The sequence below is a fragment of the Athalia rosae genome, chromosome 5, assembly GCF_917208135.1.
Source record: "Athalia rosae chromosome 5, iyAthRosa1.1, whole genome shotgun sequence".
Lineage (NCBI taxonomy): Eukaryota > Metazoa > Arthropoda > Insecta > Hymenoptera > Athaliidae > Athalia > Athalia rosae.
In genome coordinates this window covers 5,920,261-5,947,600 of record NC_064030.1, presented here as the reverse complement: position 1 = coordinate 5,947,600, position 27,340 = coordinate 5,920,261, and the positions used below count along the sequence as shown (strand labels likewise).

General features: G+C 42.8%; 1 protein-coding gene across 6 annotated transcripts in view; it reads right to left on the bottom strand.

Annotated features, from left to right (window-relative positions):
• The window catches only part of LOC105688148 (protein scalloped), a 97,819-nt gene that overhangs the window by 15,373 nt on the left and 55,106 nt on the right, over positions 1-27,340 (bottom strand). For all 6 annotated transcript variants that reach the window (XM_020853506.2, XM_012404233.3, XM_048656246.1 and 3 more), the window contains 2 exons: positions 6,260-6,384; positions 4,824-4,962 (listed from right to left, as the gene is read on the bottom strand). In XM_020853506.2, the coding sequence (XP_020709165.1) occupies positions 4,824-4,962; positions 6,260-6,384 (264 nt within the window). The remainder of the gene's footprint in view (positions 1-4,823; positions 4,963-6,259; positions 6,385-27,340) is intronic.

Below are 27,340 nucleotides of genomic sequence, written 5' to 3'. Positions count from 1 at the left end.
TTTCGCGGTAGTTGTTCGCGTTTGAGATGGTGACTTTTTTTCTCTATTCCCACAGAGATCGAGGAAACTCCGAAGACATCGGCCGTCGGGGTAAGTAGAGCGAGGGATGAAACAACCTATCGAAAACACCCGCGACCCGCGGTGTGTTTCCAAAGTATTCATAAATGTGTACGATATACGCGTATTCTCGCGTGGCTCAGATATTCGTGCTCGCACGATAAAGAATATTTCCAATCCCTCTCGAAGCGCGTCGACAAATGGCGGGTTGACGTTCTTCGAAGAATATCAATAATTCAAAGCCGTTGAAAAAAACGTATCTCCGAGAAGTCGTACGTCTACCGAATCGTATCATCGAATCGTAAAAAGAATTCCTCCTAATCACGGACCCTGTGACGGAAAGCACTGAAATATTCGACTCCCTGTAACGGCTGAATTCATAGCGTATCTAACGTTATATCTATGAATAAATAAGCAGATGTAACTAGGTCCGACTAAAAATGGCGAACGGCTCGGAAATGAGAGAGCTTTGAAAAACATCGGTAGCGACGAGGGTGAAATTGCCGCGCGGGGGATGGGCGATTACAGCCGGCCGTAGTCCGCGCTACGGTGCGGGACGTCGCGACGCTTTCACGGATAGCAACGACGACGACTCGAGCGTTTTCCAGAGCTCCGGACGTCGAGACGCGCCATCCCCCTGTCGCCGGTCAATAACTGGACACCGTCGCCATCCCTACGTCCCATCTCCACCTTTACCTCTACCTCAAACGCCGGCACCGTTCGCCTCCCTTTCAAGATCGCCGGCCATGTCGTCGTGGAGTTTGAAAACGCGAGCCGTCGAGGTTCCCTCCTCATTTCTGGTCACGTTTAAACCACGAGTAAAAGTGAATACACATGTAACGCGCACGTTTCTTCAAGTTTGTTCTTATTCTTTCGTTTTTTTCCTCCGAGTTTATGCTATCCCCGATTCGTCGGGCATTCTATCAAGGTCGTATACCTATTAATACCCTGCTCGGTGTGCACTTGGAGTAGGTATACTACTTCCGCAACGTGACGCCTCGCGATTCACCCGCACAATGGCGTAACGAGACATCGTTTAATTTGATGTCCCATAAACGGGGGGGTGGGTGGGGGGCTACGAAGGGGTAACTGAAAGTAATCCACTGCAGCGAGAGTGACTCGCTATATATAACCGGGAAAAATGCGAGGATGCAAAAAAATTATTATCAATGAAAAAAAGGTCTCGCATTAATGGCGAAGAGATCGACGGTCGGGCCGTTGATCCGGACGAGGAATTACGACGCGTCGTAGAAAATGGTAAAAGAACAACTCGTTAATATAGTTCGGAGCTTGCACGATGCCTGCCTTTTGCCAAGAGGCAATCCGCTCCGGTGGTTTTGTGTCGCCTGAAACATTTGTTTAAACCTGTGTGAGTCGACGGGGGGGTTGCGGGGGGGGGTAGGGAAGGGGATACGGGGGAGAGGAAGGGAAAGGGAAGAAAAGAGGAAAGAGGAAAGGAGGGAGGGAACAATTTGCACGTTACATTAAAGCGAACATCCGGAAAGGACGCGACCGGTGGCTTGTATATATATACCATATAACAGCGATCCGCGGGGTTACCGAAATATTTTCTTCCTTTCTTTGTCCCGCGTAATTTCCAAATTGCCCCGAATTTTATTCGGATAATTTCAGCGTACGTGTACACGAGAGTATTTAAACGCGATTCCGTGCGTCAAAGAAATCATCTTTATTAGCGGTAAAAGAGGAACGAATCGATGAAAGATACGAGGATAGTATAATAAAAAAAAGAGCGGAGAGAGGTGGTGGTCAGCTGTGTGCTTTTTTTTAAGTAAGATCGGAGTAGGATTACGTTATGAAGGGGGTATAGTGTAACATATGCGCGCGTAACGGGCGACCGACACAAAAGAGTAATTCTCGTAAGAATAAGAATTCGATGTTAGTCGAGTACAATCTTTAAGAAAATATCTCTACGCCGTTTCAAGGATCGTTTGGCATGCCAGCCGTAACTGATGTTTTTTTTTGTTTCGTTTCGTTTCATTTTCCTTTTTTCTCTCTTACTTTACTTTACTTTTTTTTTTTTTTTTTTTATTGTTAACGACGTTGAAATTCTCGGCCGAGTGAGCCCGTTAAACGAGTACTTACGTACGCATAGGTAGGATACATGCAGGTACTTCGTACATATGTACAACCGTACCTATAAATCTCAAATCCAGACACATTCTTCTCTTTGTATATATAATATAATACAGTATGTAATTCAACGATGCGAAAATTCTATTCTCTGAATAACACCGATGCGAATTTAACGCCGTGTTACGAATAAAATTTTGAAAAATTTTGATCGTCTATGGGGGAGTTTTTAATGACGATAAAAATTGAATGGCGGATAAGTGTTGGATTTAGTTTATGGGTATTTGATTAGATCGGATATATATATATAGGTCACAGATTGTGGAATAAGAGTTTTTTCCCCCGATGTAAAGAGAGGAGGAGTAAGTAAGAGAGGGTAGAGCGATAAATTGCTTAGGGATATTTAATCAGGGAGAGGCTAATCCTTTATTGGCTCTCGAGGGACGCAATGAGGCCTCTCGAGGAGAGTCGAGGGGGTGCGATGGCGAAATAAGTTGCGAGAGGATCGATGGGCAATCGAGTTAAACGATCCTCACGCCTCGTTATCCTTTGTTTCCATCCGCGCGGGCTTCCGCCACTTCGTTCCTCCGCTCCCTTTCCCTTCTTCATCGCCGTCCGCCTGTCCGTCCAGCATCTTCGTCGCACCGCCGCACCGCACTCGGCTTCTCTGCCGCTGCTGAATCGACTTTATTGCTTTTGCTTAGAGACGTTACCGGATGCGCGATTTCGAATTCCACGGGAAACGAGTGCGAATTAATTTAAAGTTCGAAAGCCCTGGTGGGTGACGGGTAAAGTTTACTAGCTTGGATAAGTCGATTTACTTTCCGCACCTTCGATTCACCCCCTTCGTCCCTCCGTCGACCCCTTTATTTCCTCCCTCTCCGGTTCCTACACCTGTTTTATCCGATGAAAAGTCTCGGCGACGACAGTATTGAATCTCTTTCAACAAACGAGCTTCCGAATGGCATTTAAAACAAATCAGACATTCGTTCGATTCTTTTTTTTTTTTTCTTTCCATCAATTTGCATGTACATTGGTCACTGCAGAACGAATTTGTTTTCTTTTTTTACGTCTAGATTCGACGGATTTACCGAAATGAAAGTTCGACGTAGCTTTTTGACGCGGGCGTTTCTTTATTCCGTTGTCTATTCCATGGCGTTTCTCTTGATTGAAAATTTTCCCTCGGCTCAGAGTTACGAGCAAAAAAAAAAAAAAAAAGCTAAAACGTGTAAAGGAAAATGTAATGTTGGATGTATTATACCCGTACGGAACTTCGCGTTACATGTATAAACGCAGACGGCAAACGAATAATAACTTTCTACAAGGGGGGTATAGGGAAGAAGTAAAATGAAATGTTTTCATTTATCCGACGACGCGAGAATTGAATTAAGCAGTCGGCAGGTTTTACTCCGCGATTGAATTGCTGCTGCTGACGGTTAGGTCGTCGCCGTGGGGTGTGGAGAATTGAGAGTGTGAGAAACAGGGAGTGAGCTGAGCCGTTTTTCATTCAGGGCTTGATGAAAATTAAAACACATTGTACGGTAATGAATCAATTCAAGTACCCACTCGCTAAATATTTACTCTGCTCTAACCAAGAAACACCATCGCCCCACGGACTCTTCTAATTCTTTTCACCGATTGATAACGCGGTAAAAAATTGCGGTCGTAATTTTATTCGCCGTATGGTTCACTTCGCCTGGAATCTGGAATTAATTCTGATTCGAGTGGTCGGAAAATCGAGAACCGTCGAGCAGATCGCTCGGCATCGCGATCGACAAACGATCGCGTGCTTCCAATTCGGCTTTTCAACCGGGCCGAAATGGAAGAAAACTCGTCGTGTCGTTATAATTCATTTTCCCATATTTTGCGCAGACGGGAAACAATTTTAGCGAAATAATAACCATCAGCGTCGCTAACATGTTTTGGTGCAGTGGGATCCATGTGCAATGAGATCAGAGAGAAAGGCAGGGGTAACAAAAAAAAAAGAAAAAAAAAAAAAAACAAAGAGGGAGAGGGAGAGGAAGAGAGCTCTTCGATTTAACGGAATAAAGCTTGTCCAGTAGATCGTTTTCCGTTCAACCGTGATGGAGAATATTGCTTCGGCTGCGGTCACGATGGTGATGGCGATGTGGGCAAGCAATATCGGGGCGGTCACGTATAGACTGACCTCAGCAGACCGAGCAATAACGCGAAGCACGACGACGTGAAGTTACTCCCTACAGGGTAGCTGGTATAGCGCACTACTAGCTGCTGCTCCGAGAAACTCGGCGGTATAGGGATAGATATATCCACTATTTCTACCTATATATTTCCGGACTGTACGAACTTCCCTCTGTCCCAGGGACTTATCGTCGACATTGTCCAAGTCTCTGCGTGAAGAAAGACTTACACTGCGAGTACAGTGGTACCTTTATTTAACGGGTGGTTGTCGACGTATAACAATCCAGTATATCGGGAATTCCATCTCAATTCAACCGTTGTTTGATTTTTCATCAACACTACCACCCCCCCTCACTCCCCGGACCGCTGAATTATGGATACTTTTTTTTCCCTCAATTGAGAAATCAGCGATCCAAATGAAGATTCGTGAATTCGTTGAAGATGGCTCCGAAGGGCAACGGCTTCAAATGTGTCGAGTGTTACAGTTTTTTTTTTTTTTTTTTTTTCATACTCACCGTACATCTTTCCCTCGTCGGAAAGGATAATTTTGCGTCGACCACATGGTGGGTAAATGGCCAACGCCTCTTGAAAGCTCTGTTCGATATCCGGTGACCAAACACCCTCCGCATCCGCTGCCGACAAATCCTTTTCGTCCTGCGTACCGGAAAACAAGTGGTTTTGAAAAGAAGATTCGATGTGATTTTTTTTTTGGTTTTGGTTTTGAGAAAAAAAAAAAAACGCAACGATCGCTATTTTATACCAAGTCTAGGAAGGCGGGCCAAGTGCCAAAAAGGGCGTATTCCTGTCCCCAATAACCGACCACGCTGGCCTCCAGCATCCCCGGAGGAGCGAGTTTAGAAGCGGAAGCGAACGTTCGGGTAACCAGCTCAGTTACACCCGAGGGATTTTCCACGATCATAACACAGGCGGCACGGGGTAAATCTTGTAGTAACGCTTCATGAATCACGATTTACGAGTCACACAGCAGTTGCGGATATATATAACTGACATTACAAACAATCTACGATCCACGATTTGTGATTACCGATTTCCGATCGATATATATCAGCGAGAACACGAGACCGCTGATAAGAATGAAGCACTGATCTCTACTGGCGTCGTACCAACGATATGAGTTACTATATCCGATCGGATCTCGCTACAGTGTGGTTGGCGCCGACGTATAGCTACCGATTATCCTGCATATCGAACTTATACGCGACTCTTAACGTTTAGTCACACGTTCACGTACGATAAACATACGTGTATATATATATATACGTACGTGTACACGGATATGCATATCGCGTGTACGATAAATTTATAAATATACCGTAGATACGGTACCAGTTATATTGCACCGCCTATACACCTTTTCGAATTATGTTCACCCCCTACGGGGATTGTCGGGAGAAATTAAATCTGCATCCCTCTAATCGCGTTATCAAAACGTGCCGAAAATGTACATGTCCGATAATTGTTGGTAGGTATCAAATAGATTAGAGTGTTCCAGAAGAGACTTTGGCTTTTTCTTTTACTTGGAAACAAGGTGAAAAGGAAAAATGTTATATCTCGCTTTCGAATTCTGTTGCTGGCCAACGTGTTATTGTACGGAGTCGGCAAAGACATATTTTCGTGGAAAATCGAACGCTCCACAAAAAAAGGTCTGTTGTGACGTTTCGCTCAATCTACTGGTTCTAAGGTTGAATCAGAGGTCAAAGTTCAATTTATATGAAACGAACTTTTGAAGCAGCGAATCTAGCGAAAAATCATAACAGACCAGACATAACAAAGTGCGACGAGGGACGTGTAAATGGTGATATTGAGAGCTGAAATTTCAACTGGCATATTCTGAGTCCGAACGAAACTTTCCAGCCTGTTTCCGAGGAGAAAAGAGAAGCAAAGTTTTTTTTTCCAAAAAACACCCCAATATAGAAATTCGTCGACTTACATCGCTGATGTCGCCAACGTCAAGATTCTTTGTATCCGAGCCGGAGCCATTGGCATCGGGCGGCGGCCCGGAACTCGCGGGGGTCCACGGTGAGGAAATGGTGTCGGCTGCAGCCACCGCACTGCCTGTAATCATAGAAAAGTCGTAAAATTCATCAGTTATTTATTTACGATCACTTATTATTGCTAGTGCAAGAGTATAGATATACCCTCCGTCGAAGTAAAAACTCAATCGACCCAATCAAATTTCATGCCGTTATCGCATGAAGAATAAACAGAAATAGATTTACGAAAAAAAATAAAAAAAAATAAAAAAAAAACCATATTTCAAGTGTACAGGTACGAAGATCTGATAATTTTCGTAAATATCCGATCGGATAAGAACTTGAAGTCGTCGATCGATATGAATTTCTGATATTCGCAAGTACCCATACCTACGCAAGTCGAGTGTATCACTTTCCGATCAATGGAAACTTTAGCACTGCCACGCAAGATGTGGGTAAATAAACTGTATCGAATTTCATAAGATTCCCGGTATCGAGTGAATCGGCCAGACGGATTCTGCGGAGTATAAGGTATGGTAGTTGGGTAGGAGGTCGGAGGGTAACGCGTCGTCGGGTGGTTAACCCTCTCGTCACGGAACACCAGCGGAGGCGAGTTGACGAGGATGACGGGGATGATGCAAATCCGGGGATTCGGGTAGGTGCGGAGTGCGGAGTGCGGGGAGAGCGGAGAGCGGAGAGTCCCGCAAAAAAGCGCAAGAATCGCGGGTACGGGGTGAGGAGGCGAGGTATCGTCGGGGGCGTCGATTCCGTGGAGAGGGAAGCAGAGAAGTAGGTGCACCTTAATAACGCGAGTCGGTGAAATAAGCACGTCAAAAAATAGCGGGAGGTTGAACGCAACAAGTGGTTTGATATCGCGTATCAGTAACCGAGCCGATGTGGATTTTGCGGTGGGGGTAGCTCGTAGGCGGCAGCTCCGCCTCTTGGGGGTGGAACGAACTAGGGATAAGCTCTACGTACTCTACTCGTTTACTCGCAATTCGCAAGTAGCCACCCTTCGCAGGTTTCCCCACGCTGGCAGCAGCCTTCCTGCACTCTCCAAACCGGAAAATTGCACGATAATACATTTATGCGTATACGCGACGAACAGAACGGATATGAAGACAGTAAACTTGTTACGGGGTGGTCGTACTGGGGTAGGAAAGCTCATTCTCTTTCCACCCCGATTTTTCTTCGCAATCGCGCATGCATTTCACGTAAAACTTACAGAAACCATTTCTTCTGAACATAATTATTTGCGAACGAAACGAGTCCAGGATCTACGGTACACGTCGCAGAGGGATGAACGAAATAGAAGAATAAAGAGAAAAAAAAACGAAACGAAACGAAGTTTCGCCGATCGCGTATAACGTTGCGTATGTGATTTTTCATTGCAGGTACATTACAGTAGCATGAATATGGATACATACGCGTAGATTAAATGGACGGTAGTTCGGCGTTCCGTGGCTTCCTGGTCACAGTGAGCGGCATAACTGATTGCTACGATAAATATTATCGCTGTCTGTCTCGTGGTTAAGCGTGGCTTTCTTGTCCCTCGTATACACGTACGACACGGATACAGAGAGCGGGCCGTTAATTAAGTCGGTCTAGTTGTAACGCGCAGTCTAGCAGTCTGCTGGGCAGCTACACAACGTCCCCCCCGTACACGTTCGTGCTGCACACGAGTCCGTTTCGTAGTCTGCGCGCGAAAGCCGATGACGAACGGATTACGAAATATGTTTGACTTCCAGATCGTATAACGACGCGGGGTATTGTATACCGTACGATACGAAATGTACGTTCGTTTGCACACGGAGAGACGCGATGATTACACGTTACCCGCCGTACACACACGTTCACGCGTGTAATACCTGGAAAGATTTTCCACGATCATTGAACGCGTTTACAAAGGATCGACGTACGATTTCGAAAATCGCATAGAAATATATACACCTGCGTCTGTAGGGACGGGGGTAAATTTGGCGGTTTATGAAAACTCTGATGCATTAATATTCTCTGTAGTTCGAAAGGATCGCAGTGCACAACGTGAGTAAAACGAGGAGTCATTTCTCGGTGTACGTACGTACGTACGGCGTTATGGAGATATAGATATGTGTATGTGTACAGTTGTATACGAGCTGGCAAATAAAGTGTACATGCGTACACCTATTATTCGTGTTTGTCCGCACGTATACGTGCACGCAGCAGCAGATATTGAATATCGGTGCTTTCGTGCGCACACCAACGCGCGTATGCTAAAAGCTCGCATGGAATCCGAGATTTGCACGGGAGTACGTATGTATCGAGTTTGCGTGGGGACGGGGTGGATAATTTAGCTGTAATACCGGATACCCCGAACAAAGCAAATAACAATTCGTTGTCGATACAAACAGCACCGTTTGCGATGTACTCACGCGTAAACCGAACGCGTGTACATGCGATCCTATAAAATTCGATTGTTTCCGTATATTTCTTGTTAATTTATTTATACATCTATTCCATTCGTTCTCGAATCGAGAACTTGAATTTTTTCCGAGTTGCCATACACCCATATACAGACGGAAGAAATGTAACGATGCACGCGTGTCTTTTGGATAAGCCATTTTCACATAGCGCGATAAAGCTCGTCTCATAATATCGTGGGAATTTTGAGGGATGAAAATACGCAAGAGGGATAGCCGGGTTATAAACGTACAGCCCCTTTTCCCCCTGTGGACTCTGCCAATTCCGAAATGACCGCGCGGGTGTACGAGGTGAGATGGTAGGTGGTATTCCGGAATTCATGCGCGATCGCGAGGTTTCGAGGTAGTGCAAGATAACCCCCCCGACACACCCGAGCCTCTGGTTGGTACGTACTTTGGTTCACGTGGAACTCTTCACCGCGAACGCGAATCCGGTAGGAAAACTTGCGACCGATATTATGTCACGTTATTGCATACGGTTGGTACCCCGCAGAACTGCCGGTGGTTTGGCAGGAATTGGAACCCAGAATCGGAGGTTGATGTTAACGTATTATTATCTCAACTCACCGCACACTATTCCTTGAATTCCGGATCTTATACCTATGTAATTAATGTACAGTAGCTGCTCAGAAGAGTACAGAATTTAATCAAATCTGCATCGAACAGTTTTGCTACATCTACTTACATGCGAACTTCGAATCGATAAGAATTGGTTTCGTATTTTTTTGAGTGGGGCGTGAAATTAAAAAATTAAATTTCGAAATATCGACGCTCTGATAAACGTGGGTATTATAAATCCAACGCACGATTTATTCGATCTCTAATTTAGGGGTCGTGTCTCCCCATCTTTTATTCTATTTTTTTTTTTTTTTTTTATTTTTATTTTTATTTCGTTGAAATTGTAAAAATATTGCGACTTTACACGCGAGAATTCGTTGAGTTAGGGGTCGAAATTGTCGAGGGAACGATGATGGTACAGGTACAAGGGAGTTCACAAACTTTTAGCTTCTGTGAATATATACGTGCGCGCGGTAGAGAGAAAAAAAAAAAAAAAAAATTTTTAAATAAAATGACAATAAAAGAAAGAGGCAAAAGGAAAAAATTAAAGGGATGATAGAAGCGAGGCAAAGGAACAGACTTTTTTCTCGGTCGGTATATACCATGAATAAAGCTCGACTGACTTTATCCTTTTACGAGAATAAATAACACACGCGAATAAATATGAAAATAATGACGACAATGAATTCAGCGGGTCCGCCATAGGAAAGAACAGAGTAATTAACAATGATAGCAAATTATTTCATGCTGTACAAAGTTTACGAACAAAGCCAATGAAGTTAAATAGTACGGAAAATAGAAAAGTAAATAAGAGCCGCATATGAATCATGTGCCGATGAGGAACGTACCTACTGATGAGTTATGTGGATTGCAACGACAAAGCAAATGAAACGTGCAGTCGGTAATAAAACAATGAAACCAAAAAAAATGGAGAATCATCAGTCCTCAAATTGTCGACGAGTTATTTTCACAATCGCGAGTGAAAATAACCCGCGAGATGATTTATTCGTCGAACGTTGTCGAAGACAATTATAAATGTGCGCTTGATCGCGCTCGCGTATCTTTTAGCCCCATTGCTAGCGTCGGGTAATACGTAAGCTGTAAATTTGGCATATAACGATCAAGGGTCGGAAAGGGCAGGGGAGGCTTGGCACCAGGTCGGGGGAGTTTCTGGTCCCCGGGTAGGCCGGGGAGCCACACGGAACCATCCATAGCGGTGTGGGGGTGGAATAGGATGGCTTGGGGGTGGTGGCAGAGGGTGGAATGCGTCCCGTTTAATATCGTGGAACATTATATATCGTCTCTCTTGTCCCTACGCCAACATACGGCGCAGGTAGATAGCTATATACGTGTATATATATACATGTATATAAGTATATATACATATATATATGTATACGTACATACGTATAGGACACGCTAAACTGCAAACACCACACGCGCGAAAGCTCTCCTGTAGCTGTGGCGACCCGGACCAAATCCGAATCTCGTTTTCAAAAACTCGTGCCAAAGGCCGAAGCTACCCGGGTCAAGCGGTGGCGACATTTTCTCCGTTTTCGATTCACTACCTCTACCAGTTGCACCTTCCTCTGTATTCTATCCGAGGAATCACGGTAGGGTGGTGACGGAAACAATGTGAAGAAAAGAAGAAAAAAAATGATTTCTAAATAACGCCGTTGCACGAAATAAATGAAAAAGGAAAATTGCGAGGAAATTGGGAGGGCAACGAGCTAATTGAATCTTAATAATGTCTGCCCAAGGCAGGTCGTATGAGAGTAACCGGAGAAACGTCACCAAGAGAGAGTCAATCATGACAAAATTAATCTTGGAGGATGAAATTCCTGAAATTTTATCCTACGTTAAAATTATGTCAGAATCAATATAGAGCAATTTCGTGGGCTCACGTTTTCGCAACGCTCTGCTCAATTTCTCCTAACATTGTGATTTGCGTTACATCGACGACGTCATGTGTTTTTTTTTTTTTTTTTTTTCACAATTTCGTTGACATGCGTCAAAATTGCATCAAAATTCTGTAAAACAAAAATGCCGATTCTTGGCCCAAAAAACGTGCAGATCTAAAGAGGTACCTCAGATTTTTTTGGAGTTTGGTATGAAGAATTGAGTTATCTGCTTTGAGATTGGTTTTGATTTTTAAATATAACAAAACAATTAGTCTGGTGTGCTTTCAAACGACTCGCCTGCGCGTAGTTGCAAAGCTGGTATAACGCCTGTTTATGCGCCGCAGATTGCTGTACCATAAGAGCAATTAAAAAGCTATTCATCTTAACCGATTTATAAACTTTTCTATCGGAGCTTGAAGTTCAGCATTTAAATACATCGAATAACTGACATTATGGCAGCTGTGGTGTAATATACACCAGCGAAAATCAATTACTATTTAATGACTGCAGATTTATTATAACCCAACTTGCACGCGTAATATGCATATATACGTACGTACGTAGGTTAGTTTCGTGTTGTGTGGTGTTGCACCACCGTCACTCCACGTATTTTTCTTTCTTTCTTTCTTTCTCAACTTCTTCGTGATTGAATTGAATGCGAATCGATGTAAAATTGGTTCCTCGCTTCATTTCATCCATAACTGACTCGAATATTATCATCCCCTTATCTCATTCGGCATAGACATACGCTATATAGGTTTATCTCGGAGGAATTCAGTTTTCGACGCGACACGGTTCTGACTCGGTGTAATTTTCGGGTTAATAGTATTTCACGAGACTGAGCAAAGTCCGGCTTGCTATCGTCAAGGGTTTAACTACGTTTATCTAGGACAATGGGTAGGTCCGCTATAGGAAAGACGCGGGAAAGTGCTATGGCGAATTATAATTGCTATAATAGAAGAGGGTTAACAATAGCTGGAAACGTCGGGAAATGTAATATATAATTGAAAATGTAACTCCTAATACGACCAACTTTGCACTGAATAGTCAAAACTTTGTTCGAAACTCGATATTGTGAAAACTTTATCCATACGGTTATCGCCCTTGCAGTCGTATTGGTTTTTTTTCTCATTTTTTCTAATCGTTTCGAATCAAATGTTCGCTCGCTAAAATATAGAAACCTGGATCGAAGCCCTTCGATGAGACCTTTGTAGTTGTGAAAAAAGAAAAAAAAAAAATGCTCAATTAATTTTCTTCAACCCTCGAGGAGCGAAACGGTAAAAAAAAAAAAATCCATCGAACGTTAAGTCGTGGCGAAAAGAAAAAGAAATCGGATAAAGCCTAGCGAATATAACGAACGATATCATCGATCATAGGACGAGGTAAAATGTACGCGAAAATCGAGAATTCCCATGAAATTCGATGCAAGATAATTCTCCACCTGGGTGACGATCGTATTATGATCGTAATTTTATTCTTCTCCCCCTTCTTTTTATATCGTCTGCGAACGATCGTAATATAAGTTTTATCCTCAGTCTATATAATCAGATTTGCTCAGCGGTTCTTCTTTTTTTTTTTTCTCCTTGCCAGCCTCGTAAAAATTTACGGAATAAATAAGAGCTTTCGCACGTTCGACAATGATCGTTTCGATAATATAAAAATAATCGGGGGAGAAATCTTTACAGATTCGAAGACGTCGTGTGTGTGCACTTATCTAGGTATACCCTACACGTATATATATAACAGATAAATCTAGAGATCAACGAAACTCGTAGAGGTATATGGACTCTTCGTCGTTAGACAGGGTCACGACTGTCCGGTGATAATCGGAAGAAATAACGTAATTCCCAGGCCTTAAACGCGTAGGGTCGACCCGTTAGGTAGTAGTACGTACCCATTACCGCGAAATAATACGTAAAAAGAGAAGTAATATTGTGGGAAGAGGGATGAGGATGAAAAAACTGATACAAAAAAAAAAGTAGCAAACTTGCGCAAAGAATGAAAGACAGAAAGAGATTGAGCACGGTAGATGTACGTATATACGCACATACACCGGCACGCATTACGTATAAATAACGCGTAAAGATCGTTAACCCGAAGACACTAAACGCACATGGCATTATTGCAATCAGTGTCTTTAAACGACTGTACCTATATACGTACGTATATTACATATATGTATGGGAGGTGAATTCCCTCTCTCCATTTCCCTTTTCGTTCCCCACCTTCATACCTCTCTTTGCACACGAGAGCCGCCTTAATTTCCTTCCTCTCCGCTACCAATACCAACTGCACCAACCTTCGCTACTTCAAAACTCGACCTTATAAAAATATATGTACGTATATCGGTAAGTGAAGAACGAGTATACGTATGCAGGGTATACGAAAAATGAAAAAACAAATTGTTAATAAAAAAAAGAGAAGAAAAAAAAGAGAATTTAACGATCGCGTGATTAAGAAAATAACGGTGCACCGTTGACAAGATAATTGGGGATCGAGTCCGTTGTACAGCGCGCGGATATTACGGCAAGGTAGGTAGATGCGATGCGCCCGTTGGTGCCCGAAAGGCACTCCTTATTCTGAATTAAAAGGAGGGAACCGACGACGAACGGTGTAATCAGAATTCAGACGCCCGTGTACCAAAGTAGGAAGTAACTCGTACTCTACCCCTCGCACGAATATACTGCAGGCTTCAATCTCAATGGAGTAAAATAAAAATGAAAAATGAAAAAAAAAAAAAAAAAATAGTCAAAAAGTGATCGTGTAGGAACGACTTCTCAAATATTTTTTCATTCTCGTCAAAAAACACAAACACGCGGAGACTACTTTACCGTCGAGCGGTAAAATTAAGAAAGGAAATGGGGATGAATTTTTTATCGCATCGTGGAAGAAGCTGCGGCATTACGTCTTCTTGTCGGTAGTTATACGTGTTTGCACTTGTGCAAACGCATGTAACACGTACCGTATATACGATAGGTACCGATGCCGGAAGAACGTGAGTTGCGAGATGAATTTTATTTCTTCGGATCAGGCTTTTCTCACACTACCCCCTTGTGTTCCCTACGCTGCGCCTACGTACCAACGGAAAAAGCTGCGGCTAAAATATCGTAATAACCGCATAGCCTATTCGCGTTTCATTCACGCGATTTCTTAGGGTATCAACAGTCCTTTTTGTTATTTCCTTAGTTCCTGTACGTTGTGTTTCTTAGAGAAGGTTTGAAATTATACTGCAATAATATTTTCCTTTAAAGGGAGATGGGGAAAAAAGAAGCTTCAGCACGCGAAACTGAAGGGCCGTAATGATGATTACGATACGATGATTTTCCAATCAAAATGAATTCGAAATGCGAAGATCACGGGTTGAGAAGAAACGATTCCAAGAAGACAGATTACGAGTTTGAAGGTTGGAATAAAATTGAGGGTGTTGAACCGCTGCTCAGTTATTAGCTGCGTTTCGAGTCTCCGACATTATTTCAAGCCCATGACGAACGATTTGAGCGATTCGTAATTTTCAAAATTCAAATCTCTCTGCTTTTTTGAAAAATAATCACAACCAGTGATACGTGCGATTGCGCGTTGAGGTGTAGCTACCACTCGAAACGTAATGAAAAAACAACCCGAGAGCGAAAAAAAAAAGGGGGAAAGAGCAGAAATATGTTGTTCATAAATGGCGACGTTCGTTCATATCGTGCATCATGTGGGATTCTCATTCACCGTTGATGGCGTAATTAATTCGCATCTCTCTCAAATGTTAAAATATGTAGAACGTGTTCCCGTAGGTGGATGTACGTACGTACGTACATATGTAGGTACGTGAAATACACATGAATAATAATATACATATCCAGATACACAACACAACGATAAATCGCGAATTACGTTGAATCGCAATGATTCGAGGTGCGTCGGTGTGAGAGAAGAACCCGAGGTTATATATCTCTACGTATACGTTATATTATAGTACGTACGTACATAGAGGAGGCGCATTAAATCGCACATTGCCAGCAACACAACGTTCATTTAACTCAATCTCTTCGGGAGCACGCTTATTCGCGCCACTTAAGCCCGGAGCTTTCAGAAGGCAGTGGCTGCGGCTGGTAGTTAGAGGAGGCTCTACGGCATCGGCAGGTATGTTGTATGGGCATATAAATAGCGGAATGAAAAAATATGAAAAAAAACGTTTAAACGTGCAGCGGAGAGCTGACGGAGAACGACGAGATACAGTGCGCAGGTGAACGGTGGTTTACGGTATTACACATATCGCGTACTGTGCATTATCTTTGCGTACAACCTACGTACACGTATATGTACCTACATATATACACGCACACATTTCATACAGATGCTCAGGGGGTATCGCCGAGGAAAATACTGGCGCCACTTTGCATCGTGTATTCACGGTAGCGGCACACGTGATGGGCTTTCGTATACATTTTTCAATCGCGACCTCTTACCGCCGCAACTTCACATGCGTGTATACCTAACTACCTGTGCAGCTACGTACGCGTACGAAGTTTGCTTCACCGCCGATCCAGTGTTAAACATTTTTTCAAAATTCCTTTTCAATAATTCCCCGCATTCAAATCTTTTTTTCTCCGTTTGTTTTTTTTTTTGATAATTCCTTCATTTTTCTGCGGTTGAAATTTGATTTTTCATATTTCATTACGTCCTTTCAATTAATGACGTCTATCGAAATGATCCTCGAATTAATTAACGCTCTCCTCACTCCCGGCGTGTTCTTCATTTATTCAACGAATTATTATAATCATTATCATCATCATTCGATTCACATTATGACGCCTCAACGAATATTTTTTCACGCCCTCATAATTTTTTTAAAGCGCGACTATCCGCACGAGCTTTTTAAATTTCTTTCTTTCTGTCTTTCTTTTTTTTTTTTTGCTTTTTTTCTTCAAATTAAGCCAACTACAACTCGGGATACACGGGGATTCTAAAGACTCGTTATCCCGAGCTACTTCACCCCTCAGATACGGAGTACGGATGCACATATTTTTCATACCGTATCGGTGTACGTACGTAACATATCATGCGCGGTTGAATTACACGTGTAAGAATATAATGACGACGAGAAGACGAGTCTTTTGTTCTTTAATATAAAATTGTATTCTATTCGTCTATTAAACTTTATAGAGGCGCAGGAGGTGTGTACACATATTGTGCATGGCCATAGTTCCTGGTTGACAATTATAAATTGAAGTCAGTCATTTGCATGCGCATTTCGCAGACTGGTACTCGACTACGGTGTTATGCATTATTCAAGGCTATGCAAATAACCGTTGAGTATTTGAGACAGCAATTAAAGATCGCGTATAGGCAATGCAGGGATGTACCTACGTATGGTATACATACGCTGCCTGATATAAAGTCCTTTGTAATTATTTCCTTTCTCTCTTTTTTCATTCCTCTTTCTCTCCCTCTCCCTCGGGAGCGAAAACAGAGGCGGAGGTAGTCCATTGAATGCACGTGTCAATTTCACTGCGGAAGATCGTGTTGAATGAATTTCACCGCTTATGAATGTCGAATTCAATAAGGTATTATTCGACGTCACGGTCTGCTGAAATTTTACCGCATCGGGGTGAGTTTGATACATCGCGTCGCACCGGACGAAAGATCACCAAAGCCCTAATTGCAGTCCGACCGATGCAGGTTGACGATACGAGCGAAAAACGGTTTCACCTGACAATTGCCACGTTGCGCGCAATAAGAAAAAAAAAATAAAACCTCCGTTTTTGTACGCGGGGTAGTTTTTTTGTTTTCTAACTTTTTACCCGGACGCGCGATTAATTGTGTATATATATACACCGAGCAATTCGGTAGTTTGACGCAAAGCTAATGGGGTGAATTGAAGTTAATACCGTTATAATCGCGATACATGTAACGAGTAGAGCTACCGCTGAAAAATCGACACGAGAGAAGAGAAATATTACGAAATAATGACCATGGCGGATAGTCAGGTAGCTGAGAAGCTGAGATCCTCAAGCTGTCTCAACGGTATAATAACGAGAAGACAAAAGCATCGCAGTTGTTGCTACGTTGCAAATGTCTCCTTCAATGATCATTAACCTGAGCGATTGTTTTAGCGGGTACGATTCCCACGCTGTACAATCATTGGACTGAATCACTTTCTCGTCGAAACCTTTTCACGAGCGTTTCTCGACCGATTTATTCCCCACTGGAATGATATTACCGTACATACATCTACACGATATAAAACACCGCGTAATTATGAACATCTCCCATAAACGTTCTCATTGATTTCTATCCGTTCGCAGATCTCTCGCGCTGACGATGACGAATGATACGAAAAAATTGAAACAACTTCGGAAGCAAATGGGTCGAATAAAAATCGGCGTCGGTATTTTTGCAGAGGTGACCCTAGACTTCCGACTTTCGTCGTTTTGGAATATCGCTTCGTAGAAAATGAGATGAACGTCGGACGGATGTTTCACGAGATGATCAGAGACGTACGTCTTCATCATCGTCGTCACCGTCATCGTGTAGTAGACAAAGCGTATCATCGGAAATCGATTGGCCGTGGTGTGCATAACGTGATATACAAGATAGAACCTCTCGAATGTTGTGCCCCGCGAGTGTCGGACGTTGGACCACAGCCTCCGGGCTTCAGTTTCCCAGCTGTGGCCGAAGATCAGCGACGTCGCGGTTTATATTAGTAGCCAGGGAGGCGGAATCAGGAGCCGAAGTAGAAGAAGAGGAGAGAAAATGAAGGAAAGGAAGAAGACGAAGCAAAAAAAGAAGACGCATGCAACAGCGGCGGCGGCGGCGGCGGCATGAGGTACGCTATATACCTTTTCTCAAGACAACCGGTTCGGTCTTCCGTTGCAGGCGTCGAAAGATAGATAGTAGAAAAAAATAAAATAAAATAGAAAAAAAAAAAAAACCGAATACGACACACGATCGTTGAACGCCTCGAGCGCCGCAGAGTCCGTCGTCGTCGGTGCAGCCAACGGTGCACCGTATACGACGTCGGATGAGAGACAAAGTGACGCCTTTGGATTGGCGCGAATAGTTTGATCGCTTTTATTTTCGCTTCTAGAAAATCAGGAGCGAAAATAGGAAAGACCATCGTCTTGGAAGAGGTATAGCGATTTCTGCGTCGAGTAGAAAAAAAGAAAAAAAAAAAAAACATGGAATAATTCAACTAATTTCTGATACGATAATTACGTGAAATATATGTGTATACCTGCGATGTTTATGGAGCATGATGCGGAGGGAAAATTTCCAAGCATGAAAGGGAGGAATTTTGTTTGTTCTTAGCCAGCTACTATTATATACTACGGACGGGGCTATGTATGAGGTACTTCTTAATTACGAGCGTGGGTGCGTGGTAACGAAAATTCATAAAGAAAGAGACGCATATTTTTGGCCTTTCATCAACCCCCTTTCCCTGTTTTCTTCGGAGCTCCGCTTAGTTCATCCCTCTTTATCATCGCGCTCGTGTCTTTTCCTCTTTCATCCTCCCTCTCTCTTTCTCTCTACATGTACAACAAGAACAGCAGCAGCGAAGCTTTGATAAAACTCTGGAGACAAGATCACGTGATCGCTCACATAATTACTCGAAACCTGCCGAAATCTAATCATCAGACATATTGATTATTTTTGGGGTCAAAAATAAAAAATTGATTTTCTGGTCTATCTTAATGTAATTTGAGCTCAGAAATCCGAATCCGAAAGTAAAATTGATCTATCTTTAAAAATAACCGAGTTATCCCCATTTTTTCGCATTTTTTACCATAAAAATGGAGATATCTCGAAGGGAAAAAATCATAGCTCAATTTTGACGACGGATTCGTGTTTCTGAGATCAAAATACTTAAGAAAAGTGCCATACGATCAATTTTAAAAAATAAAAATTTTTGGCCAAAATTTGAGATTTTTCCAAGGGGTACCCCTTACGATTTTTTCAAATTTTGGCCAAAAATTTTTATTTTTTAAAATTGATCGTATGGCACTTTTCTTATGTATTTTGACCTCAGGAACACGAATCCGTCGTCCAAATTGAGCTATGATCTTTTCCCTTCGAGATATCTCCATTTTTATGGTAAAAAATGCCTGAAAATGGCAATTACTCGCTGAATCTTATAGATAGATCAATTCTTCTTCCGGATTCGGATTCCTGAGCTCAAATTACATTAGGATAGACTAAAAAATCAATTTTTTATTTTTGACCTCAAAAAGCTGAAAATTGGCGATAACTCGGTCAATTTCAGAGATAGATCAATTTTTCTGTCAGATTCGGATTCCTGAGGTCAAAATACGTAAGAATATCATAGAAAACCCGGTAAAATAAAACATCAATTTTTGACCCCAAAATCGTTTTTAATTATGTAGAAAAGTTTTATGTAACCGAATGTAAAATAATTTGCGAAAATACAGTATGGGTTGAACGGAAAAGTCATGTGTTTTTTTTTATCGAAATGGGAAAAAATTAATATTCCAAACTAGATTTGGTGTGGTAATTTTTTCATCCAACCCTTTCTCATCATCGGTATTGGTCATACTACACCGTCGGTCCGCTACACGAGAGATCGGAGGACGAAAATTGTGGGGAAAAATTTTTTCCCATCAATTTTTTGTGTCAAAAACGGAGGGGAAGAAAAGGTAAACTGATCTTTTCAGATTCTCTAAGCTTTGTATTAACAAAAAACATGCGACGCCGTCGAGGTTATTCGACTTTGCGCCGGGTGTAACGTGCTCTAGTTCGATTCAGGTGAAGTTACAGACTGGGTAAACGAATCCCCGAAGAGTATGATAAATAAATTGTGTACAAATAAAAAAGAAGATTAAAAAAAGAAAAGAGAGAAAAAAAATGTACGCCTGGCTATCCCACTACCTCGTGTACCCGTGTATAGGTGGGTACATATAACCAGTCGATTCGAATTACATTCTCAATCGCTCACTCTATACGCGTACCTACTTACAGTTTAACATTACATCGCGGTGTACATTTCACGAGTAAACTGGCGACGCCATGCAATGTACCAGAGGTTCAATTTTTTTTGTCATCTTTTTTTTTGTCAACATTTTATTCCGTCTACGTATCTGTAATAATTTTGATAATAAAAGCGAGAACGACCGGAATTTTTTTCACTTCAGGCGCGACCATCTAAGTTCTCATTTTCCGGCGCAGAAAAAAAATTAGTCGAATAAAGGATGGAACGAAAATTCTATGGTTTCGATGCGGGACGAGGTTCGAGTCGATGATTTCGGGCCACTGTTCATGAAATAAATTCGTATCGAGTTACGTGGAGTAAAAATTTGTCATTTTTCTCTCGATGGTAGTACAAGTAACCGATTGAATCGGAGCTTTTGTACGTACGAAGCTTTTTTTTTCATCTCATGCGAATGAGCCGCCAGAGAGATCGAACGCGCGGAATATATGAGATGAAGAATTGGGCATACGGTGCGGATAAATATTGATCTGACGGGACGGTCGTATTCGAATCGTTCAAAGAACCCTATGGGATTTTATCGAATTCGGAGAAGCATAAAAATACAACCGCTCCAAGCGGAGTATCGCCTACGCGCGTCGGATCATCGACAAACGTACATCATGTATCTCAGTCTTCGTCTTCGTCTTATCGCACTTTTCTATTTCAGTTCATGTACACCCGCGCGTACTTACATGCACGTGTATAGAACGTAATTGTGGATGTGCGCGTAGTACGTACATAGAGTATACACAGGTAGCGTGTACGCATTCCGCTACGTTGTACATGAAAGCTTTTATTTTTTCGCTTTTTATCACCCACGCCCCAAACGGAAACGACAAAGAGGCGGGAGGATACAGCGTTATATTTGCATCTGAGAATAGAAAATAAAAAATATCAACTAACAAATTCCATGTCCTCTGCATTTGCATCATTGGATAAAATACCGTAGACAAATTTACTTTTGGATAAAAAATATCCCGATCGAATTCACCTGAAATGCCCCGTACGCACAAATAATCATGAAAATCTTCAATTCGGATTGTACTACAGGATGAAAATTGTCTATATTTCTTTACGCGCTCGCAGTGAGCGTTAAATAATTTTGAGTCAACTCACGTCGGGGTCGAGGCCGACCGGCGTCGCTGTTGAGACGGAGATGTTGACGTCGTCATGCGTTGACGAAGAGGAACTAACGACTGGGACACCCCAACGGTCAACTAACCAAGACGAGTTTATAATAGCAAAGATCCGAATGTTTTCGTCGTGACACGTTCGTCCTGTATGGATCGATGTAAACAGAAATAAAATGATTCAAGACGAATGGAAAGTAAAATTTCTCGACTCGATGAGAACATAGTTATGACTATGGAACGGCGATGAAAAAATTTCAATCGAATTTCGCGGTCCGAAATTCAGATATTGATACAAATTAGTCACGACGAACCCGCACATACTGCCCACAGCTGTTGTTAGAGAATGAATTATAGCTTTGGAAGATTCGCGAAGAACGAATCGCTCTAGATAAATTTATTTCAGTGCAGATAGACGTATACGTAATACGTATACTACCTATAGATATTATTGAGATATTGCACAACGCTCGTATGTAAAGCGAACGTACATAATATAAACCTATCATCCGTACGCAACGATTAATGAATATTTCAAACTTCAATTTCAATCCCTATCTCAGCCACGGATTGATTTACGATTCGGTTGAATGAGGAGATATCCGATCGTTTTGCCAATCCTCGTTTTTTTACGAACTTAAAATTCACCACCAGTTGATATCGGAGTCGCACCTGCACTGCACAACTGTGTGAACTTCGCACCCGACTTGGGAACGAAGTTTTTTTGATAATCGGAATCGACCGTACTCCGTTCGTACCACACTCTCTAACAATTGACGAATCTTACCGATAAAACTTGAAAGAAGAAATATATAGATTTTCGATAAATCGGAGCTTCATAGGCTAGAATAATTGTGACCGTTTGATCGATTTTAATTCCTCGGAGATTCTTTGGAATTCACTAGTTTCGCGTACATTTTACACGCGCGACCGTATACAGCATCGAGCACGTTAATTAACCGTGATTATCGATTCCAAAGACTGACGGAGACGCAGGAAATGCACAGTCGTACGATCTCAGCATCGCTAATGAAAGCTCGTACAGGCTATAAGATACTTTTACAAACATTCTGAGAATTTTTTAACGATACATTTTACTCATTCTTTTCAACGATGCAGATGAAATCCTTGAGCAACTCTGAATACCGATTATTTTTCACCGAAAAATTACGATATTCTTACGAATACATCGACGATCTGTAGTGAACTATGAAGGGTGAAAGTTGCGAATCCGTATGAAACCGGTAAAGGTGAATTAATTTCAGTTACATTGAATTATTTCCTAACTTCTTGAGAAACTTGTGAAAATTATTTCGAAAACTTCGAAGTTTCTGGAGGGCGTATGGGGATCTACTAACAGCTGTAAAATTAGACATGCTACAGAGTTTCGAGTTAGACCATATAAATTTATAATAATATCGGCGACATCTTAATTCGTAAGATGTGAACGCTGAGAAAATTGAAAAGTAAAAAATTAATACCGATATACCCGACCGGAGCCTTTAATTAGCGTGATCCTAATAAATCTATATTACTCAAAGTTTGCTGCACAGATAATCAAAGTATACAGTGGGTATCCCGAAGAAGCATCTACGCATAGGGAGTCCAATTTTGAACGAGAAGCTTTCGTTACTTCGCAAATGATTCGTCGTCTAAAGTTGAAGAATTTTGCGGTGCGACTTCCTCTTTTTCAGAGCGATCAAACGTTGTTTCAACGCAAAAAATGTATAGTCGGTGCCCCTGGGTTCGAATAGAAAAGAAAAATTCATCATCCATGGGTCGAAGAACTCGTCGAATCATCTCCGATATAATCGCACCTCTGATCCAAATTTTGGACACCTTGTATAAACTAAGTATGAGTATCATCATAGTCACTCGAACGGTTTCAAATTGAAGATAGCAGTTTGTAGGCGAGTTCACACGCCGCTGTTTATTAACTCGCGCAAGTTTCCACCCAACAACAAACTTTGCTAACAAGGTAAACAATGTTTGGCAATTATGCTGGTTAAATGATCCTCAGAGATACGACGCGAGGACTCGCGGGTATAATACACGATACCGCGCATCCCCTTTCTCCCTTCCTTTCATCCCCCATTTCCTTACACCACGCACCCCTATGCATACGATAGATATCCGTATACGTCGAACGAATTCTCCGTTACAATAACGCCTTCTATCGGTTCCTCGTCTCGATCACCGTCCGAAAATTCTACAGCGTTCGGATTACTCGGATTCGATTTCCATAAAATCCATATTTTCCGAAAAACGGATAAGTTTGCCGATCGATCTATGGTCTGTAAAGAGATTCAGAATTACCTGTGATTTTGTTTTCCTCGACTCGCGGTACGACGAAGAAGGCTTTTTCCAATGACGGAGACGGTACATAACGCTACCTATATATAAACGAGGGCTAGGGGTAGAACCGGTGAGATTGCCGGTTGAAGCTGCATTAATTAAACTGGCTGAGAACAATGAATCTGCGTCACGTAATTCACGCCTTTTCTCGGCGTTATACCTACTTCGCGACGCGAGAGAAAGAGAGAAGTTCGAGAGAGAGCGGATAGAATAGAAAGATCCTCAAACCCCGTCGACTTTGCTTTGCCGATTAAACTTTCTTATGGCACCTTAATTGTTCTCGCTACGTCCGATGTTCACCGATCCGTATCGGACCCTCCCGCGCCCTACACGACAGAAGCGAAAGAGAAGTCTCCTCCTTCCTTCTCTGATCCGCGAGAATTTTCACGAAATTTCGAATTTTTCAATAAAAATAAATTACGCCGGTACAGCGTACGAGGAAGTCGAAGAAGTTGGCCACCGCGATATCGGGCAACGTGTTGCGGGACGACCGCCAAGTTGGGCGGTGAATTCGAAGTCATGCAACGGAGAGGAGAGCGCGCTGATGCAGCGCGAAGCATTTTGTGTTCATCTTCGTCGGGCGCGGCGCCGAATCTTTCGGATGAAAAGAGAAAGAGTGGAAAAAAAAAGAAAGGAAGGAGGAGGATGAAAGAAAAAGAGGGAAAGTGAGAGGAGAAGAGGACGAGACTTGGGGTCAAGGCGCTGCTCTGTTGCCGCGTTTCTGTCTCTTGAACCGCTCGGTGTACGACCGATGCGGCCGATTGTCAGCGAATCCGACTGAGAAACTAACGACTAACACGACAACAACCATTAGATCGAATTAGATTACATTTTTTACAATCAGCCGTAGGTTGGTCTACACAGACGCGGAATAATGGATCTTCAGCTGCAACCGTGGAATAAGGTAATAAGGAAGATATACGGGTGAACTAATCTCGTAAAATTTACGCTCACATTTTACCCCTTCGTATATATAAATACGTAAAACATGAAGATGTGTGGAAAGATTAATGAAGCCCGACTGCTTTCAGCTTTTAATTGATACGGTATACATTGAAAACGGGTTGGGTTTAACGGGGTTCATCCGCGGAAATGAAATCGGAGATGGTATAAAATCGTTCGTTGTTGGTATACTCGTATCAAACGGCGTGTATAATATCAACTATTACAGTTTGAAATTTTGACCTGAAATCCACGAAGAAAATAAGTTGAATATTAATATTTTCGGAGACAAACTCTACAACGTGATTTTATATGTATGTATATGTATGTGCTCGTAGCCGGTGTAATAGGAATATAACGTAATGATAACCCAGTTCTTGGAGTGCCATTGGCGCGTTGCACGCGATAGTTCGTGTCGGTTTCTCGTATCTACTTTTGCCTACCTTTATCCGACCTTATCCCAAGCCGCGACCGAGCATCGATTCCATACGTCGTTCGCGGTTTTTAAGTGCGGATCATCCGGAAAGATTGTAATTTCAGAATACGTATATACATACGTCTGACAATTTTGTCAAAACTCTCTTTCGAAAACGTTAACATTTTTCACACTCGGTGAAGTTGCGATATCGTGTTTTGTTGAATGTAAATCGTTTTAACCGCTATGAGGAACACACGTGTAAAAAAAAGTTTGCCATTAATATTGTCGCGGGTGGCAAAGGAACACGAGAATACGGTGTAGCGATCGCCGTATTCTCGAAATTTTCGCTCTCGAGTCCAGCTTCACATCTGTTCTGTACATCGCGACGCACATACTGCGCGATATGTACGTACGTACACCTACGTAATACGTGCGAAAGGCGTCGGCACTTTGCACTTCGTCATGTCCATCAACGCCGGAAAATGGGCGGAAGAGAACACGACCGCAAAGTATTGGGCGTGCGGATTCGCAGGAACGAAGAAAACCGGTTTCTTGGGGTGGAAACGCTGATACAGCGGTCGAAGCGGAAATGAAAGTCTCATATAGGCGCGAGAGTAAAGAAAAAAAAAAAAAAAAAAAACGAAAAAACGAAACAACATGTGGGGTTAAAAATCGAGGAGTATATTATACACAGCGTGCGGTGTTATAGAATCGCAATAACTGCACGAGCGAATTTATAGTCCGGATGATTTTTCGGTACGCCACAAACCGTGGCAGCAGCCGTGACTTTATCTGAGAAGTTACTACCGCTGAAGGAGCGTCGCGACGCTATTTATAAATAAAGCCGCGGACGTTAACCCGTTCCTCCTGGAGTAGATCTCCGAGAGTGGCTCGAATATAATGTACGTCGCAGTTGTACGCAAATAAGTATCACGCTTATAAACCCTCGAGTTTCTAAATTGGCTATGCGCGTAGACGTCGTCCTCAGCTCGCTCGGTTGTGAATTTTCCTCTACGGCGATGAACAATCCTTCGGGGAACGAAAATAAATAGCTAAGATTACTCCGTACCCCGGGGATCATCGATCTCATTGTCGCTGCGAAATTAAGCGCAATTGGATTAACGATAGTCCGAGAGAACGGTGGCGGGGAGGGGGGGGGCGGAGGGTCGCGCGTCAGGTAGATAACCGTGAATAAAACAAGGGCGGATGTCGAGTCGGTCGAGAGGTTCGAAGAAACGGAAGAAGGAGACGAAGAATAAGGAGTTGGGCAAACGCCAGGAGCCGAGGTCGTTAGGGGAACGAAAAGCTGCGGGTGTTCGCACCGAGGAAAAGGGAAAAGGAAAAGGGAAAAGGAAAAGGAAGGAGGGCACCTTCATGCCTCAATCTCCTTCTCCGCCCTCGGTAAGCCAGCGGCAAGAGGGAGACGAAGACTAAGACTAGGTCGATGCTTGCAGCGTGTGACGTTTGATTGATTGTCGGCGACACGCTCCACTCCTCCTACTCTCGCGGGGAAACGGCATCGATAGATCACCTTCAAGCTCCTCGCTAATTCATTTTCTAGGTCCTGCACAACTTTTGGGAACGAAGAGCCGAGAGCCTCAAAATTCACCGCGCATAGAGCGCGTTCCTGGAAAGGAACGTCGGATAAAACAGTAGCGGTACCCTCTTGAATGATTATGCGCTCGAAGCGTTCGTTTCTTACCTTGGTCGTGCGGGGTAAACCTCTCAACAATTTCAGGCATACCCAACATCAGCTGCGAGACGGTATATTCGTACACAATAACCCGGTGTGCCTCGCGCCGCGATTCACGATACGATAATGGATACGATTTCCTTTCACCGTCGCGGAGAGCTGATGAGGGAGACCTTTACCGATCTCAAACATAAACCGCAAATGTAAAACTTCTGCATGTTATTCGAAGTGAATAAAAGCACCAACGGGAATATCGGTTTCCTCATCTTATTCGCGAACACGAGTGTATCGAATAATTGGGAATCGCGATTTGACGATGTGCTTAACACGGTACGAATCACCTTATCGTCGTCGAGTCGAAACAAATAATTCCAAATTTCCATACAGCAAACGTGCTGTACGTGAATTAACATCAGGTTCGAATTGAGCACCACTTGTGACATCACGACGCCAACACGCGGCGAACGTTAGGATGGTGGGGGTCAAATGTCACCAAATGACTCACCAGCTGGTACGACGGAGGACACCAGTAGAGAACCTCCTCGTACGAACTATCGCGTTATTCTTATTTTCATCCAAATTCGAGCTCTCGCTCTCTACTCCGTTTATTT